Source organism: Dermacentor albipictus, chromosome 5 (assembly GCF_038994185.2).
Source record: "Dermacentor albipictus isolate Rhodes 1998 colony chromosome 5, USDA_Dalb.pri_finalv2, whole genome shotgun sequence".
In the NCBI taxonomy this organism is placed as follows: Eukaryota; Metazoa; Arthropoda; class Arachnida; order Ixodida; family Ixodidae; genus Dermacentor; species Dermacentor albipictus.
Genome location: NC_091825.1, coordinates 137,508,088 through 137,526,620, shown reverse-complemented (window position 1 = coordinate 137,526,620; position 18,533 = coordinate 137,508,088). Strand labels below are relative to the sequence as shown.

Genomic DNA, 18,533 nt, shown 5'->3' with positions numbered 1-18,533 from the left:
ACAGCGGCCTTAGAATCCGAATAAATCGTGTCATGTACACTGTCCGTCAATGCAAGAGCAATAGCAACTTGCTCTGCAACGCTGGAATTAGAAGTGCGGACGGTAGCGCAGCTAAGGATTTTAGCATCACAGTCGATGACCACTGAGGAGAAGGCCTCTTCTTGAACAAGTATTTAATTTCGACAGTTTCGATCGGTGGACCGATCTTCGTCAGGGTTTACAAAAAAATGGCAGGGGAAGAAGTAGTACACATGGATTGACCCCTTTATTCTTGTTTTTATTTTGCCCTAATCAGTGATCTCAGATTAGTCGTATGGCAATGATTACTTTCATATGTTTTCTAATTTCTACACTTGTATTTTCAGAGAGTATACAAGTGAAAAATAACTGCTTCAAATTTATCTTAAAAATAATCACTCAAGGTGACGTGGAGTACAGTAATCATAGTGCAACGGCATATGGCACGAGGTACACATCATCAAATATCACATCACATCTTAGTACACATCAAATACACGTCATCACATCAAGTACAGATCAAATATCTTAGGACACTTATCGATGTATAAAGGGTGATTGGCTTGTCCTGTGGCTTACATGAACATTTTTGAAAGGCGAGGTCGAATCGTTGATGGGGGGGGGACAAGTGAAAATATATTTTTTGGAGATCTTTTGTGAGTGATAGCTGTGACACACGACACAAGAAACTGTGTGAACGAATCTGTAATTTAGTTGTCGCTGTCAAACTCTTGCGTCCGATTTTCGGTGCACTCTAGGTGGTCAGAATTCAACAAAGTTCTCAACTTCATCGTCTCTCATCGCAAGTGTGGACTGAATTTGCTGTCGTGTACAAAAAATATATATGTATACATGCTAAAAAATGTTTGCACCCTTTGGAGCCTGCCTTGCCCCCAAACAATAATCGTCGTCTATCTTACCTGCTTTATCTTTCTTTAGCGCTGCGCGCCCGGTAATTCAGCAGTTACTGGTCCTGGACTGCGCGTTATCAGCGTGGCATAGCATTCTTTATAGGATATATCAGCGAGTGCATATTATAGTTTTCGATAAAGGAAACGCAAGCAAGAGAGTTGACAATTATTGTTTGGGGACAAGATATGCACCAATGGGTGTAATTTTCTTTCTTTCTTATTTTGAGTGTATACACTCTTAATAACAAGAGTGTTAGCCACGGGAAGAACTGTAAAAGGGCTCCTCCCCAGGTTCCATTGTAAATCTTGGTTATACACTGGAAGCTATAAAACGCCGTCTAAGGAGCGTTTCACCGAAATGATTTGTCAAATCGTTTAAATATTGGAGTAGATAGAAGAAATTAACCTGTTACCATGCCGCCAGGAGGCGAGCGTCACTGTAAGCGGAGACTCTCTCCCTCTGCTTCTAATAGCGTTCCCAGGCAGGGTTACTTCCCTGCCTTCTCCCATACCGAGGGACGTACCGCGGCGTCGGTATGAAAACCTATGTCGGTAAACGTCAAGGCTCCTCCCCAAGCAGGAATAGAAGTATAGCATAGTTACAGTACGCAAACGCGACGCCTAATTCATTTCTCAAAGCCGCGCTGTCACCCTGTGTCTGCATATGGATCAGTGAGATAGACGTCGCGAGGAAGAAGCCTGCTTCGGCTGAACACCTCCTCGGCGCCTACTGGCGCTAATGTATTTCGACGCAGGTGCATTCCTTGTCCCGTACTTTATCTGCCTCATCACAACGGCGGTTCCTTTGTTCTACTTGGAAGTGGCCATGGGACAGTACCTGAGTAAGGGTGGTATAGGCATCTGGTCCGTAGCCCCAATGTTCAAAGGTAAGCCGCATCCACGTAGCGTTGTTGTGATATAGCCTAGGCAAATTTATTTATACATACATACATACATACATACATACATACATACATACATACATACATACATACATACATACATACATACATACATACATACATACATACATACATACATACATACATACATACATACATACATACATACATACATACATACATACATACATACATACATACATACATACATACATACATACATACATACATACATACATACATACATACTGCAGACCACATAACGTGGTCCAAGCAGGACGGGCATTTTTTTTAACAAATCACATTGAGATATAAGGTGAATGCATATTGTGTTTTACATCCAGAGACAAATAAATAGCAAAAACGAACACAAAGGGTAAATGTACATAATGCTACATGATGGCAAGACGATCGCGCTCTGGTATAGAATTCCATTGAGACACTGTGTGCGGGGAAAAAAAAATTATAAGCATTTGTTTTTGCGAAATATGGCGTTAAAGATCTTGGTTGTTGACGTCGTGTATGCCTTGTTGATAGGGGGGATAAATATAATGTAGGGTGAATAGCGAATTTCTGGTTAAGGAGAGAATTCGGGAAGCCGGAAATGTGACCGGAAGATAGATATCAGGTTTGCTACCATACACTGGGGATGGGGTAAGGGGTGAGAGAAAGCTAGAAGAAGAAGGTATGTAGATTAAAAAAGAAAAAGTATGTAGCATAACCTTACCGTAATTCGCACACATCATGCAGTGTTGACAGGCATGCGTGCATACCTTGTCTCGTGCAGATACTGCGCTTTGTCCGCTGGACGATCTTGACGAGTGCATTTGGGATATGCTTTGAGCGCGGTTGTTTTGCGTTGCACGCAGGCATAGGCATCGCGTCATTTGTGATGCTTGCGCTGTCTAACATCTACTACATGGTGGTCGTGGCTTGGATCCTCTTCTATCTGCTCTCATCCTTCGCCACAGTGCTTCCCTGGAAGCACTGCGGCAACCACTGGAACACCGATAGGTGTTGGGAGCACAACGAAACGCACCCAACACCGCCGCACAACAGATCCGTCACGCCCATCGTAGAGTACTGGGAGTGAGTATTCCTTCGAGTCCTCTACTTCCAAATGAATACGCCCCACTTTGCACAGCTCGCAGCTTTTCTGCGATACCGAAAGCGATCATGCCTTCACAGTGTAGCCGTGCAGTGGCCCGTGTTGTTATTTTCGTTGTTACATATAATAATAATAATAATAATAATAATAATAATAATAATAATAATAATAATAATAATAATAATAATAATAATAATAATAATAATAATAATAATAATAATAATAATAAACTCTTGACAAGCTGGCTCATAGACGACGTGCTGGTGTGCGGGACAGGGACATCTGGAAACGCCTTTCCTTACTATAGGGATAAATGATAGCGATAGCTCACAGTACTCTTAGACCTTGAGTAATGAAATCCACCGCAAGTACAAAACAGAGAAAGAAAGAAGATCACGTTTCTCCTTCAAGACTTGAATTGGGTCTGCACGTGAAAGCCGAGTGCGTTACCTACAGAATCGCATTGACTGACTGCAAGCTTTCTTCACCTCAGAGGCCACTCTATGCCCCAGATGCTACGGGCTCTCCGAGGTCATCGGTGTGAAGTCCCCCTGCATGTTGCTTCGTGTGTCGCGCGCATCGTTCGGCAGGCAATAGACGACAACGCAGAGAAAAGCAGGCTGTAGTTGGGGTCATTGTCTCGCGCTTTGGGCGAAAACTGCTATGAAACCTTCTCTTCCCTTTCATATTTTTTTTAGCCGTCACTGTGGCTCATACTGCATACTCGGTTTTTGCAGGAATCGAGTGCTCGGCATCACGTCCGGACTGCACGATATTGGGGCCATGCGTTTGGAGCTGGCCTTCTACTTATTGATCTCTTGGGTCGCGGTGTACTTCGTCATCTGGAAGGGTCTTCACAAGAGCGGCAAGGTAGACCAGTGGAACCACTTCGTTGCACCGGTTCTCAAAAGCAGGCGGGTATCAAGGGCGGAGACAGGAAAGTAGGATCGCGATGCCACGCCTCCCATTCTGTCGAGTCACTGTCCCTTCAGAAACTCGGCGCCGTACTTAAGAGGAAGCTTTAGGTCGGATGCTGCTATATAAATACACGGGAAAGGAGAAATCATCTTTCTTTGTAACCACTGCACCATACTCGATGAGGTTTGTTGCATTTAAGAAAAAGTCAAAAACCACTGACTGTCGGTCGCGAACTACTTATTTATGTCGTCAACTTATTGATAAAAATTTTCAAAATTCGCAAATTCTCAGAAAACGAAACTATGAGATTTACAACTCTGCACCTCATTAGTAAAAGACGATGTCACAGTTGTCACATATATTAGTACATCTAAAGCAGACAATATTGATACAGTACTCATGCGTACAAAGAATAGGAGTACGTGAATAGAGCTTTCGCAAAACATTTGGAAACAATGTAACGAACCCACGTAAGGTATAAAATGATGTATCAAATCTGTCCGCTTTAGTGGATCTAAAGGATGCAGTTTACAGAAATGCGATATGTATTCTTGGTGCAGAGCTACGAATTTGTAAACTTCGTATTTCTATATCTTTTTTCAGACGTTAATTTTTCAAAATACCTTTTTTTTTAAATCCAGGCCTTAAATCAATATCCCGCTCTCAAAACTTACTAGAATTAAACTTTCTCTCTCAAATGCGACGAATTTCATAGACTTGGTCTATTGGTCATCTTAGAAAAGCGTGTCTGCGCTTTACATGTCTTTGGGTAGGCGGTATCGGAGTTGGGCCCGAGCTAAAGCTTCCTCTTAAGTAGCGACCAAATCTAGAAGTTTATGTCCTTACGTTATTTTGATTGACTATTCTGTATATACGTGTCAACCAATATTGCTATCCATAGACAATGAGGCAGGCTATCATATGGATCTTTATAGAGTATACTAAGGAAGCGTCGGAATGTCGTCATCACCGGCTGTTAACAGGGACACTTTCTAACCGCAAATATCAAAGCAGAGGTACAGTGCTCAGCGATTCAAACGCGACAACCGGACCGCGTGGCAGCCGTGCTTGTTGGACCACCGCTGGATGGGTGCTGGGGGCCAAATGCAGCCCCCGTGAACCACAAAGACACTCTCTCTCTCTCTCTCTCTCTCTCTCTCTCTCATCGTATACCACAATGTATCAGCTCGGTTTCCCCAGTGACCCAAAGATGGCGCGACAAACACCGGCAGCCATGCGCTCCGAGTATCGCGTTTCAGTAGCCCGAGAACAGCAAAGGCCCATTTATATACGGGGAATGGTTGTACAGAAAAACACCGTTCGGTGCTTCAGTACCGTGGTAAGTTGACGACGCTGCGCACGAAATTGAGAAAGTGTTCATATAACAACAGGCCGAGGTAGCAGCACCGATGAACTGAAAGTAAGACCGTGGCTGCTCTTTAAGGATTACGGTGGCTTAGACGATAAGGGTTTGTTGGTCAGTTGCAAACTGCAAAGCTGATGTAATACGTGACGCCTGCGGTTAAAAGGATGTTCCACGTGCGCCGCCTTTGGCTTGAGCCACACACACTACCTAACACTACCTAACCTAACACTACCAGGGTTAATCGCGTAAACCTATAGAAATAGCCACGAAGGTAGACGGGGTTATGGCCGCGTCATCTTAACTTGTAAAGCACCCCACACGCGTAACGGGGAAGACTCGAGTTCGGCTCCCACCTACGGCAAGTTATCTTTGCGTCCACTTTCATTTCCCTTTACTTCATTATTTCCACATTTCAATATAACATAACAATTAACTTCCCCTTTCGCTTTCTCTGTCTTCATTGTCTGTTCCTTGATGGGGTTGTGACTAACAGAAATCGAGCCCTTCGAACCCCGCTCTGGCAGCTAGTGCACTTTCCATATGTATACGAGCAGAACGGTCCTAGCCTAGATGTGTGCAGAAAATGGTTGCGCATGCCTACCACGCTATAACCGCAGCACACAGCAAAAGGGTTCACACTCTTAAGGGTGCTTTTGGTTTGTAACATAGCTGACACTCTTATAGTGACATACCAGCACCAACAAATTGGGTGCTGCGAGCAACACCCTTAAGGAAGGGTGACTGGTCGAATTGTAAGTGAAATGGGGAGAAAGAACGCGTTTCCCCTAAGCACGTCTTACTCGTCATTTTTTTTTTCAATTTTTACGTTACCACGTATGTTTAATCAAAGGACAAATGGTTCATCCGTACATAGGTTGCGGATGATATGCATGGAGCTGGACTCGAACGCAGGAACCTCCTTGAAGAGAAAAGAGCGCTACAAAGACGACGCGTACTAAAAGAACGAACATGTACGACAGACAGGCGCTACGCAGGCTTACGACGGTCAGGAACACCACGCGCGAAACGGACACTCTACATCCACTACGCCAAACAGAAGACGGGTTGCAGCTCCTGTGATGTTGGTATCTGCATATAAATAGCAAAACTTGCGTCATCCCTTCTTGCACCTTCTGCGCTGCCCCAGCCCAGCAAAACTCTTGATAAAACTAGAGTTGGTCGTGAGTGATCGGAAGCACAACATGATGCGCTTAATTGCCATTCATAATTTGTTGTTATGTCGCATTAGTAAAGCAATTTGGAAACATTAGTGTGGCTATCGAAAAAAGAAAGACAGTTCTGCAAAGTAATAAATATACTTATACATGAAATAATATTCCGTAAAGTGATTGTTATTTATAATACGAACTAGTTATTCCTAAAAGAAGAGACAGAGAGAAGCATAAAGGGAAAGGCAGGGCAGTTAACCAGATCGCCATATCCGGTTTGCTACCCTAAAAGAAAAATTCTATTATCAAGCTGTTTGTTTCAGTTCATAATAAATCTTGCATCACATCGCTTCATTAATTGCAGAAAATACGTTCGTTACACCTGAAACTTGTCCTTAAACTAGTCCTTGTAGCTGCAAAAACAGAGCCCAACGTAAGCGAACAACCTAATCAGTGTAAGAACAACAGTCCTTCTCATAGGAGGTGGAGGAGGAAAGAAAAAGAGAAGGCAGGGATGTTAACCAGAAATGCGTCTGGTTGGCACATAAACACACTGCAAACGGTTGCTTAAAGTGTGCGGCAATGGAGTAAGCTTTAAAACACTCGTTATTAATTAATTTATTTTTTCGCACATGCCCTTACCATGAACTTTTTTAGGTATACATTGGTGCTAAATAGGTGTAATTAAGGATACAAGCACGAAAACCGCCATTTTAGCGCCCTTAAGAGTGCAAAAATCTTTACTGTGCAGACGCGCATACATAACGCACAAATTATGTGATACATCGGCAATATACAGAACAGAATAGCATATTGTGACGCATAAGATTGGAGACATGCAAATGTCTTATTATAAAGAGAAGAGGTTCGAACAGCGCAGCTCATTTTAGCTTAATAGAAGTGCCACATCGAATACGCTTCGTACGTGGCACCCTACAAAAGAGAAAAATGAATGACAAAAAATGACTGAGTTGGCTGTTGCTAACATGTCGTGGGTGTCAGAAATTTGAAGACATGGTCACATCATTTCTGGGACACTTAATAGTCGCATGCAGTCAACGCTTATCGCCTGACAAATGCGATGAGAGTTCCGAAAATGTAATGTGCGAATCTGTCTTAACGCAGTGCTCTCTTCCACCGCGATCTACATTCGATCACAAAATTTTACGAAACACGAACTCTGAGAAAAAGCTGAATATCTGCTGGGCAGACCCCAGGCCTCGGTGCTGAGAATGCTGCAGACGGGCTCCTTTCCGTCTCGCTCGAGGCTGAGCCACTACACTCCGGGTGTGGATCCCCGCTGCCCAGACTGCGGCGAGGAACGGTCGACCTTGAACCACATGCTGTGGCAATGTTCTGCGTTGCGCCACTCGCCTTTAAACCGGCAAGAAGACTGGGATGAAGCCGTCAAGAGCAACGACCTTCAAGTCCAGCTTCGGGCTGTCCAAAGGGCCTGCGACAGGGCTGAAGATCACGGTCTTCCGCCCCCGGCGCAGGCGCGGCCCGCGACTACGACATCGTAGTCCCTTAGGACCAATTAAAGTTTCTTGTCTGTCTGTCTGACTGAGCAGCTTCACGACGCAGCATCTTATTCGCATTTACAACCTCTACCAGTAAATGTGAACATTGTGACGTTCGGTTTTCTTGACTACTGTGACAGGCTGCTCGGAAATTGAACGCTTTCTGAGATCCCATGGCCCGTAAGCTTTTGTGGTTGGCTGTACGTATAGCTAAGCATTACGGTCGAAAGTGACCTGTGTGTGCCGTACATATCTCATCTCTACTTTTCAGATAGTCTGGGTGCTGGCGGTGTTCCCATACGTGTGCCTCTTCATTCTTCTCGTGAGAGGCATCACACTCAGTGGATCGTCCGACGGTCTCTTATACTACGTTACACCCAATTGGAGTCAGTTACTAAAGCCGAAGGTGGGTGAGCTTACGCTGGCTTTGCAAGCATTATTATTGCAGACGCTGGCGGGTCTCTCTTGGAATTCTGTGTATTTACTGCGGCAATATCCAATACACCGGACTTAATTGTTTCTGAGCAGTCGGTGTACATCTGTTTGACAGGAATAAAGAGTGATACGGTGAAAACATAGCTTAATCATGCTCCGTTGACGCAACTACAGTGACGCCCCACAGTATCGAAGTCGGATGATTCGAATTGTTGCCACATATAGTGAACAGCGGATTTACATTCCTAAACATATATACCATATAGAATTACAGTGCTTTGGGCTGCTAACGTCATTTACAAAGCATATATAAACAAACCACGGAAGGAAACATGACCAGGTCTGTCCTTGCGCTCTATCTGTCCATGTTTCCTAGCGTGGTTTGGGTTTATGCACGCAGTCAATCATGTTAACTGAAGTATATCAACAAGCTGGCCCACCAAGGCGTCCTGTGGTTATGGGCTTATATTAAGTTCCTTCCGGGCGCACATTCACTGCAGCGAACTATTCGGTCTTGTCCCTGTAAAAACCATTTACCATCAGCACTACCGTAGCACCGATGTTTCCGCTGCGCCCACTAAGAAACGTGTAAATCAAGAATTGATTAACAAAAAATAATGAATTCATTATTAAGGAAGGAAGGAAGGACTGGTCCGTGGCCAAAGCGAAGTAATCGGATTATCTTAGAGAGGAAGTTTGCTTAAGGTGAAAGACGTGTCCAAGCCAACACTCATGGCCATGCCGAAATAGCTGGATAACTTTCGCGTGTAGAGTATAGCTCCTACGGTGTCCGCCAGTGTTTGCCTCGGAGTGGACAGGGACCCCTTCGCTGCCACACAGGAGCTGTTTCTGTCTGACGGTAACGTCGTTGAATGCAGTAGGGACCAGTGTTGCGGAATGGGCGCCCCCGTTCCATTCCAATTCCATTCCGGGGAATTAAAACTTGTCGCAATTCCATTCCTTTCAATTCCTCGGAATGAAAAACCTTAGCCCATTCCCACTCCGGGAATGACCGGGCAGTTCAATTCCATTTATGTAATTCCGCAACGCGGGAAAGGCATCTTGGTAGCTTTATCGAGTTACCGAGGAATGCACCATAAAGCTGATGTAATCAGACGCGTTTAAGAACTGCAAAAAATACGCAACACACGTTACCAAGGTCGGGTGATAGTAGCTTGGTGGCATATCTCGTGCAGTACAACCACCCTAATAATTCCCATAGGGGTAGCTCTCCCGCTACCTCCAGTATTAGCATGGTCAGCATGTTTTAACGGCTTGTGATGTTTTAATATTGTTTAAGCTCAAATGTGTTAATGCTAAAATGACGACATAGCGTATTTTTACTTAGGTGTCCTCGTGATTTTTAAATGCTGCAATAAAGATCGCAAGCAGTGCAAGATTCAAAAAGAAGCTTTATTTTGGTTTTACTCATCGAAATTTTGCAACAAGATGTCTTGAGCTAAATGGGCGCTTCGCCGTTTAGTTTTGAAAACCCGAGGTGTAAATAACGGCTGCTTCAACGGTTATTTCTAAAAACAAAAAAGTGAGATAAAACAATTGCCTTCCACCTAACTATGTGTTGCGCTTCACAAACATGATTTGCTCGAAAGAGGTCCTTGACAACCGATTTCGCTTCGCTATCATTATCAGAGATGCCACAGAAAACGCGCGTTCCACGTAAGCTGACGTCGTATTTACAGTGAAAACTGCCTTTGCGAGTCGGGTAAGCAAGGGAAAGCTGCTGGCGTTCGCTTTCCAACAGGTCAGGGGCTTAACCGTGTCTGCGCAAGTTCCCTCTGTAAGGTAAATAGAAATTTCCCCCAGGCAAATTGTATTGGTGGGCATTTTCATTTTGCCTGATGTTTTTAATCATCAGTCTGCTTGGCCCTGTTTCAGAGTCTGCATTCGCGACGCTGCTGACACTGTCCTGCCCTAACAAAAGAGGCCCCCTTTCCAGCACACCAGAACGCATCTGCTCGGCTGTTGCAGCTGAACACCAAGAAGACTTAAACCATGAGTCTAGTAGGACACCCAACAAAAAAGTAGAGTCAGTCCACGTGCTTGCGAACCGCTCCTACAGGCTACGTCGTAGGCCTTTAGACGCCTCTTTGAAAAGAAGTGTGCCTTTGCTTAAGATTCCCGCAAGGGAAACCAACATTTCGCAATGCGGAAAGCAAAAGCCCCGATGTCTCGTGCCTTTTCTGCAGCAACTCCGTGGGTGCGTCTACAGAGGAGAGAAACTTAATCAAGTTTCTCTCAAGTTTAACCTCCTTGCATACGTGCAGAGTTTCTGTCAGGCGTGGATGACTCGAAAAAGTAGTAACGAGCTTTTTCATCATTCGCAGCTGTGAGTTGCACCTCGTCGTGTTGTGAGATTCCAAATGCAGACCGACCAGATTCGACAGTTCTTTCGTGTCGGCCGTGCTCTTGCGTATGGATGCAACGATAGCGCCGCATTTTTGTACGACTTCCTCGGCATTTGGGTCCTAAAATGAAGCGAGGACGACAATTAGTGAATATTGCCACAGCAAGTGCAGGTAGCGCAAACGGCAAACAAGCAATGCAATAGTTTCAGAAAGAGAGTGATTACATATGTAATCGTACGGTATTGCACTCGACGACACACTGACACTCTTCAAGACTGCATTCGAAAAACTAAAGTGGAGACAGACGCAGCCGTTTTATCCAGCCCTACGATAAATTGAGTACACATTAATACATAGGCTGCACCTTCCTGTTCTTTAGGAATAAATGCCTTGCACGTAGTGCCATGGCTACGGCACTACGGTTGGTTTTATCTTAACGAAATGGTTTTCGTAATTCAAATAAACATACTAGCAGCAGACAGTCGTCGGAATTGCCATCGTCATCGTCCTCTTCAGTCTCCCACCCGGTAAACGCAAATGCCTTTATCATTGATGAAGCCTTATCTGTCACCGCGTGAAAGACGCGGAAAATGAAATAAGAACAGTTAACGGAGGCGAAATTGTACGAACATACATATTTCAACTTGTCAGCGATGTTCCACTGCAGCAACGCTGCGTCATACTCGGTGCGGATCCGAGCAGCTGTGTGGCTCCCCGCCAGGCGAGTGAAACTCAGGAGGTACGTGTGAACCGTGAAGTCGCTGTCCACGAACGTTGTTTCGACAGCCAGGAAGCCCTTCGTAGACAGCGACGTACACACGTCTAGTGCGATGCAGACGTACTCCGCTCCTGCCAAAAACGATGACATTTTGGTCTACAGCGCTGATACTTTCCCGGAAAGCAACTTCTCTCTGAGGTCCTCCCGTGTTGGCAACTCGTAGCCCGGGACGGCGACCTGCATTTGAAAGAATACGAAGCAGTTACTTTGATGAAAGGCGACTTATAATATAATCAAACTTACCCTTACGAGTCGTTTGAATCTCTCCCTCTCGACAACACGAAAGCGCTTCATGTCAGTGCAAATCATGTTGATTATGGCGACGTCAAGAGCAGCCTTTCGATGAACAGGCACAGAGCTGCACCCAGTGGTGGAGGTCGACGGTGCCTTCGACTGGCTTGCCAGCCCTTTCTGTTGTTGCGTGTACTCAAGTTCGTGCTTCCTTTTTATGCGCCGAATCAAATTAGATGAAACTCCGACTACAGCATGTATAGATTCAGAGCAAAGCTTGCAGCGTACAGCTTGTTTGTTTTCTTCGTGGGTTATTTCAAAAAGATTATTTTCAGTGTGCTCCACGTTCCATGCTGTTCCAGTTGTTCCAAGCTGGCGGACTTACTGTGTGCGTCAGCCGCTGGGCGCAGGAGCCAGTGTGGCAGTGCGTTATGGAAGCGATTTTTATTTGCAATAGAAGGCTGGAAAGGAGGGTTTCGTGCGAAGGTGTTCATGTGTCTAGACAGGGGGGACAGTACTGCAAAAGGATTGGAGAGATGGGGGGGGGGGGGAGGGGTTGAGGAGTACGAGGTGAGACGGCGCACAAGCTGGTATGCGAAAGCTTGCAGTGAACACAAACATCGCGCCAGCGTCAATACGGATCACAACTTAGAGAAGCGCTTTTTCGAATATGCGTCCTAGTCGCGAACGGCGACAGAAGCAAAAACAAAGAAGCGAAGGGTGGGTAGACAGCAGGCGGCCGGGGCGAAGGCGCCGCCGAGGTTAAAAAAAAAAGAGAAAAAATAATCACAAGGCGTAAGGGGGAGGTGGGGTAGGAGTATGCCACCGCCGTAGTTCCGCACGACGGGTACCAAAGGCATAGACCCACGGTTACGCGAAGAATTGAGAAACTTCGGAGCAACTCAGTCTATAAGGACAGAATTGTAGTAGGCGCGTTGCTTATATATGTACCGTGCTTGTAATCAGCCAAGCCATATTAAAAATACTGCTTTATTGTTAAATTCGAGCCTCTGACTTACTAATGTTTGAACGTGGGCTGGTTGGTTCTTCGGCATACTTTGATAAAGAACAGCGCGTATAGACGAAAAAGCGCTCTAGTTTCTGAAAAGGACGTAATTCTATTCGCATTCCATTCCACGGTCGCGAAAATGTGGAACGATTCCGGAGTGGTAACTGCGCAACACTGGAAGGGACATGGGCCCAGGAGGTCGGAGTGTGGCAGCAGTGCCGTCTCCGTTGTCGCGGCGTTATAGAAAGGAAGTGCACGCGAGAACAAGACATGCTCAGAAATGTGCGAAGTTTTTCTTACATTGTAGCATCTCGGTGGGATTGTCTCCCGACAAACCGTTTTGTGGCGTGAGAAATCTCTCCTCGCGCGTAGGATGACGCTCGCAGCCGAAGACAACGAGTCAGAATTTGTACTATATTAAAAAAAGAAGAAGAAACTCAATGAGTTAATCTTATTTCAATAACTTTAACCGTCTGTTAATCTTTATGGTGCAATTTCTTTTTTTTAAGGTATGGATTGCTGCTGGAACTCAGGTGTTCTACAGCTACGGAGTTGGCTTCGGTTCTCTCGTGACACTCGGTAGCTACAATCAATTTCACCAGAACTTTATAAGGTGAGCGCCTGCGCCAGGCTTTCGTTCGCTTTTTTTTTTCTTTTCGTCGACAAAAGCTAGTAATATTCGTGACTGGCGAATAGAAACAACGTTGATAGACGCGGGTGTAACAGGAAAGGGTGTAATCACGTTTTCGTATGAAGGATGGACGTCGTAACACGTTAATACGAGAGGAAGGGAATGCCATGGAAGTTAACTATACTTCGTCTTACCCACTATATTCGATGCAGCGAAACCTAAGGGTAACGTCAGCCAACCATGAACGGGAACTAGAAAAACGGATCCTACTTTGTTCGCCGCTGATCGCCCTTAAATTAACGCCCACTGAATGAAAGCTTCACAAAATAATTACTAGCGCACAACGGTCAAGCCCCTTCTGGTAACGCAGACCGTGATATCGTTACTGATTGTCCGGTACGAGCACTAGCCTTCGCTGCACTGCACAGAATTGGCGGGGGCGAGTACAGGTGCAGACAAAAGTAATATGAAAACGCTCCGAACTGGAACACGCTGTGAACAACTCTTCGATGTACGTACACAGAATCAGATCCAGTGGTGTAACGGGCCATGAGCGCCGGACTGCACGCACGCGTCATCCAATTTCTCGCATGCCCCCGAAGCTGCTTGATGGCGCTGGGACGCAGTTAGGCAACACCTCCCGTGTTCCAATTACATTTGTCCGCACCTGTGCAAACTCCGCTAATATTAAAGGAAATATTTCATGTGCGTTGAAATAGGGATTATTGAAAACGTGCTAGTCAGTTGGCTTCGGTTTTAACTTTTAACATTTAACTTTTTCTCATTATGAGCACACACAAGGAGTATTGCCACCTTTGATCGAAAGTCCGGTGTTCCCTTTCATATTGGCGCACCTTGTACATTGCGGACTTTGGTAACCCTGCAAGCGGGGAGGATAATGGAGGAGTGAAAGATGGGTGACTTAAGGAATTCGCGTTCGTTCTCCGAAGGTGTCTCTGCCTTAGTGGGAAGAGATGGGCAAGGGGCAAAGGAGAGAGTAAGGGCATCATGGGAATTAGCGGCCGTTCCCGAGCAGTTCAATTGGAGTTCGTCCAATTGCTTGTCTAAGGAATGAAGATGACGCCTGCTTCGTGGGCAAAGGCATCGATCACCACGACTGCGCCCCGCGCACTCATTTCCATCGAATCTAGTCCCCAAAGGCGGCCGCCAAGAGCCCCGGTGCTTGGAACGTTATAGACAAAGAATGCGCTGCACACCCATAGCAGGCGATAAGGGCTTGGATAGACGTCCGTTTTGCATAGTGAGTGCTTCAAGGTCGAGCTATGGTGGATATAGACACGGTGGGGCGGAGGTGCAAGGCGTGTCCGATTCGAAGACACTGCGCTTGTTGCAGAATACCACAAGGTGGCTGCTTGGGCTGGTAGGTGGAACATTCTTTCATCAAGGAAAAAGTTCTTTCTTTTTTTTTTGCGAAAATTAACGAGGAAGGACACAAGGCGACTGAACAGAGCGCTACTGACGACCATCAGTTTTTATTGCTCGCACAGCAATGCACACATAGTTAGAGCCGAAAGGAGGGAAAAAGATAAATTTGCATATATGTTACTTGCATAACCAGGACAAGGGCACATGTCAAAGCGAGCGTGTCACTTGCTTCACGTCGACAAGTAATCAATCTTACTATATATATATATATATATATATATATATATATATATATATATATATATATATATATATATATATATATATATATATATATATATATATATATGTTTATATATATATATATATATATAACAACGCAATGAATGGGGAGCTAACGCATTGAATGGGAAGCTAACACAATGATTGAGGAGCTAACGCAAAGAATCCTAGTCACACGTATGCAGAAGGTCTCACAAATCCCACGAGCCCTTTGGTGCTTATACGTGGCCACATCCGCCCACTTTTCAAGACCATCTCACACAAAGGAGTGCACTTGTGCCTGTAGAGCAGTGTTCACCTCTTCCACGTGACTGCGGGCAGACCCGCGCATCACGTTGACGTGTTCACGCAGCCAGCCATTTATACATCGTCCCGTTTAGCCGATGTAGCATGACGTATGACGTAGTATGACGTAGCCGACGTAGTATGAGCCGACGTAGTATGAGCCGACGTAGTAGCCGACGTAGTAGCCGACGTAGTATGACGTAGCATCTACCACACGAAAGAAGCGCTCTTTCCGGTCGCCTTCTGTCCTTCCTTGTGAACTGTGCGCAAGAAGAAAAAAAATTAAAATCGTGGTGTACGCTCGCTAGCGACTCAGGACGACTGGAGTTAATGCTGATCCGGTTCGGACTTTAGAAGTCCAAGTCAATCACGAGTCGATGAGTGCGCGCTCGCGTGTGGTACGTCCCAACGTGATAGTACTCTTATTTCCGTTTTGTTCTCCACTGCTCGCAGAGATTCGGCGATAGTCTGCATCGTCAACCCTATGACGAGCCTTCTCTCGGGTACAGTTATATTTACTGTGCTTGGTCACATGGCTTCTGTAGCTGGAAAGTCAGTAGGCGACGTCGTGAAATCGGGTAAGTGCCTTACAATGATTTCAGACCTGTATACACATTACAGAAAGAATAGTGTACCGATCAGTATTACAATTACTTTTTTCTAAAATGTAATTGATTACGGTTACCAGTTACTGCTTTACAAAAAGAATTCGCTAATCACCAAAATATAATCGATCACCTTAACGTTACTTTCCTCCCTACTTTCATCACCATTTCACAAATACAGTAAATAGAACGAACTGACCAGGCTTTTTCGATGCATTATCTGCAGCCATTAACGCGTTGTTTGCCTTCAAAAGAATTACTTCTCAAGATTCTCAAGAGTAATTGAACTTCAGTTACTGTTACCGAGTAAACAAAGTAATCGGTAAATTACAATATTACCAAATTACGTAACCGAATGATTGCATGTAATTATGTACAAGTACAAGTTACGGTATAAGTCTGATTTGATTTCCAACCATGCTGGACCCTCTGTGTAATCTGTATCGCTCTTTAAGAACGTTTTTTTATCCCGGACATGGCGGCCGCATTTCGATGGGGGCGAAATACACAAACGCACGTGTCCGCAGGTGGTCAAAATTTATCAAAAACCGCAGGTGGTCAAAATTTAACCGCAGTGCACCACTGCGGCGTGCCTCATAATCAGATCGTTGTTTTGGTTCGTAAAACCCTAGAATTTAATTTTACTAACGTGTTTCTACAGCTCGTTTAGTGAGCAGTAACTGGTCTTTAAAGTATTTAAATAGAGAAAAAAACGCAGGTTCGCCTGAAGAGCGAAGCATTGACAGCGATAGCAAAACGAAATAAATTCTCGGTAAACAAAATCGTTTAAACGGAATTGCCGGTTAAACGGAACAGCAGCTCCTATATTGAGTGCTTTTGCATATGGATAATGCAAAAAAAAAAGAACTCTCGCTTATCACAACCAAAATTTTCACACCTATCATTCCACGAATGACAGGAGCAAGCTCTAAAAAAAATTTCTTTCTTGTCAAAAAAAGCCCAAGATCCGATTTTTATTTTGCAACAACGCCATCGGCGGCGCTCATCCCCCCAGCGTTGTAAAACGCCTGGTACACCGTAAAATAATTTTCACCGTTCAAAGTAAAAAAGGGTGCAAATCTGTTTATAGCTCGCGCCCCCCAAAATGGTGTAAGTCTGTCTACAGCTCACACCATTACATTCAAAAAGCGTGCAAATTTTCTTATAGTTCATGCCCTTACGCTCAAAACGGGTGTAAATCTGTCTATAGCTCAAAACTTTACGGCTAAAAGGGCGTGATTTACACTTTCTTTTTCGCTTTTAATTTCGCATTTTATTTTACAGCGTAGCTCCCAGGGCGTTATTGCTTCTGTCCCGCAGGAGTTTCTTTTTCGGGGTTTCACGTGCCAAAACCACGATCTGACTATGAGGCACACCGTAGTGGGGGACTTCGGATAAATCTTGACCACCTCAGGTTCTTTAACGTGCACCAAATGTACCACTACAAGACCTTCTTTGCGTGTGTTTCGGCATTTCGCCCCCATCGAAGTGCCACCGCCGGATTCGATACCGTGACCTCGTGCTTAGCAGCGCCAACGCGATAGCCGCTAAACCATCACTGCAAGTAGGAGGAGCTGCTTTGCGTGCTGGATCTTGCGAACGTGTCGCACCCGCATGTGGTTAAAACACCGCGGTTAAAACAGCGTCCAGCTCCTGCTGGTCGAGAGGGCCGGTCGAGCAAACATGGCACACGGCTACCCGAAATAAGGATCCACCCCATATACTAAACTGCTCAGTAAATATGTTTCATACCTTTCTCTCTGTATGAAAACTTCAGGCGCAATGCTAGCAACCCTAGCAACGCTAAACGTTGCGAACCCGGTCAATGCTCCGCCCATCGGACGAAACTGGCGAATGTCGACGTGTGCACAGATTGTTGGTAGCGAACGAATTGTGTAAGAATACTCCTTACTGGTGAACAGATTCTCGCGACAGTTACTTGTGACCAAGTGCCGAAGTCCCATGCTCTCGCACCACTTCCTCAGGACCAGGCCTGGCCTTCCTCGTATACCCCGAGGTCGTCACTCGAATGCCGGGTTCGATGCTGTGGTCCTTGCTTTTCTTCGTCATGCTGCTCCTCCTCGGAATAAACAGCCAGGTGGGCACGCAACACCTCGCTGCTCAATGCGTTGTGCGCGGTTTCTTCCTTAAAAGCTTCGTTACTTAGTGTGTATACTGTATGTGTAGGAAATTCGCGTGACAGTCTGTTGTTCTTACTGTATTTTGTTAAAGTATAGGGTGTGCGAATATTCTAAATTTCGAATACGAATCGAATAGTCCCTGTTATTCTATTCGCGTTCGATTCTACCACTCGAAATAGTCGAATATTTGTTTCTGTTCGAATATGAGGGATAACAACATTTATTTGAAGTCTCGAGAGAAATAGAGAGATCGACGTGCATGAGCAGTGTTCCGGATGATTTTGCTGCGATAACGCCGCGGTTGTAACACAGCGGGCGCACTTTCTTAGTGACTGAATTGGGCAGATAACTTCTGCTCAATAACTTACAATCATACAATAAGAATGCCTCCTTTTTTAGGCCGCCTATATACTAATTTTTTCCCTTGTTCATGGCAGAGCAATTTATCATTTAATCAGTCTCGCCATGTGTC

At 45.1% G+C, this 18,533-nt stretch overlaps 1 protein-coding gene across 1 annotated transcript in view; it reads left to right on the top strand.

The window, feature by feature from the left end:
- LOC135909303 (sodium- and chloride-dependent GABA transporter 1-like) overlaps positions 1 to 18,533 on the top strand; it is a 42,321-nt gene that overhangs the window by 10,249 nt on the left and 13,539 nt on the right. Inside the window, exons 4-10 of the mRNA XM_065441242.1 lie at positions 1,685 to 1,816; positions 2,701 to 2,920; positions 3,677 to 3,809; positions 8,184 to 8,318; positions 13,241 to 13,344; positions 15,769 to 15,893; positions 17,906 to 18,018. Coding sequence (XP_065297314.1) covers positions 1,685 to 1,816; positions 2,701 to 2,920; positions 3,677 to 3,809; positions 8,184 to 8,318; positions 13,241 to 13,344; positions 15,769 to 15,893; positions 17,906 to 18,018 — 962 coding nt within the window. The remainder of the gene's footprint in view (positions 1 to 1,684; positions 1,817 to 2,700; positions 2,921 to 3,676; positions 3,810 to 8,183; positions 8,319 to 13,240; positions 13,345 to 15,768; positions 15,894 to 17,905; positions 18,019 to 18,533) is intronic.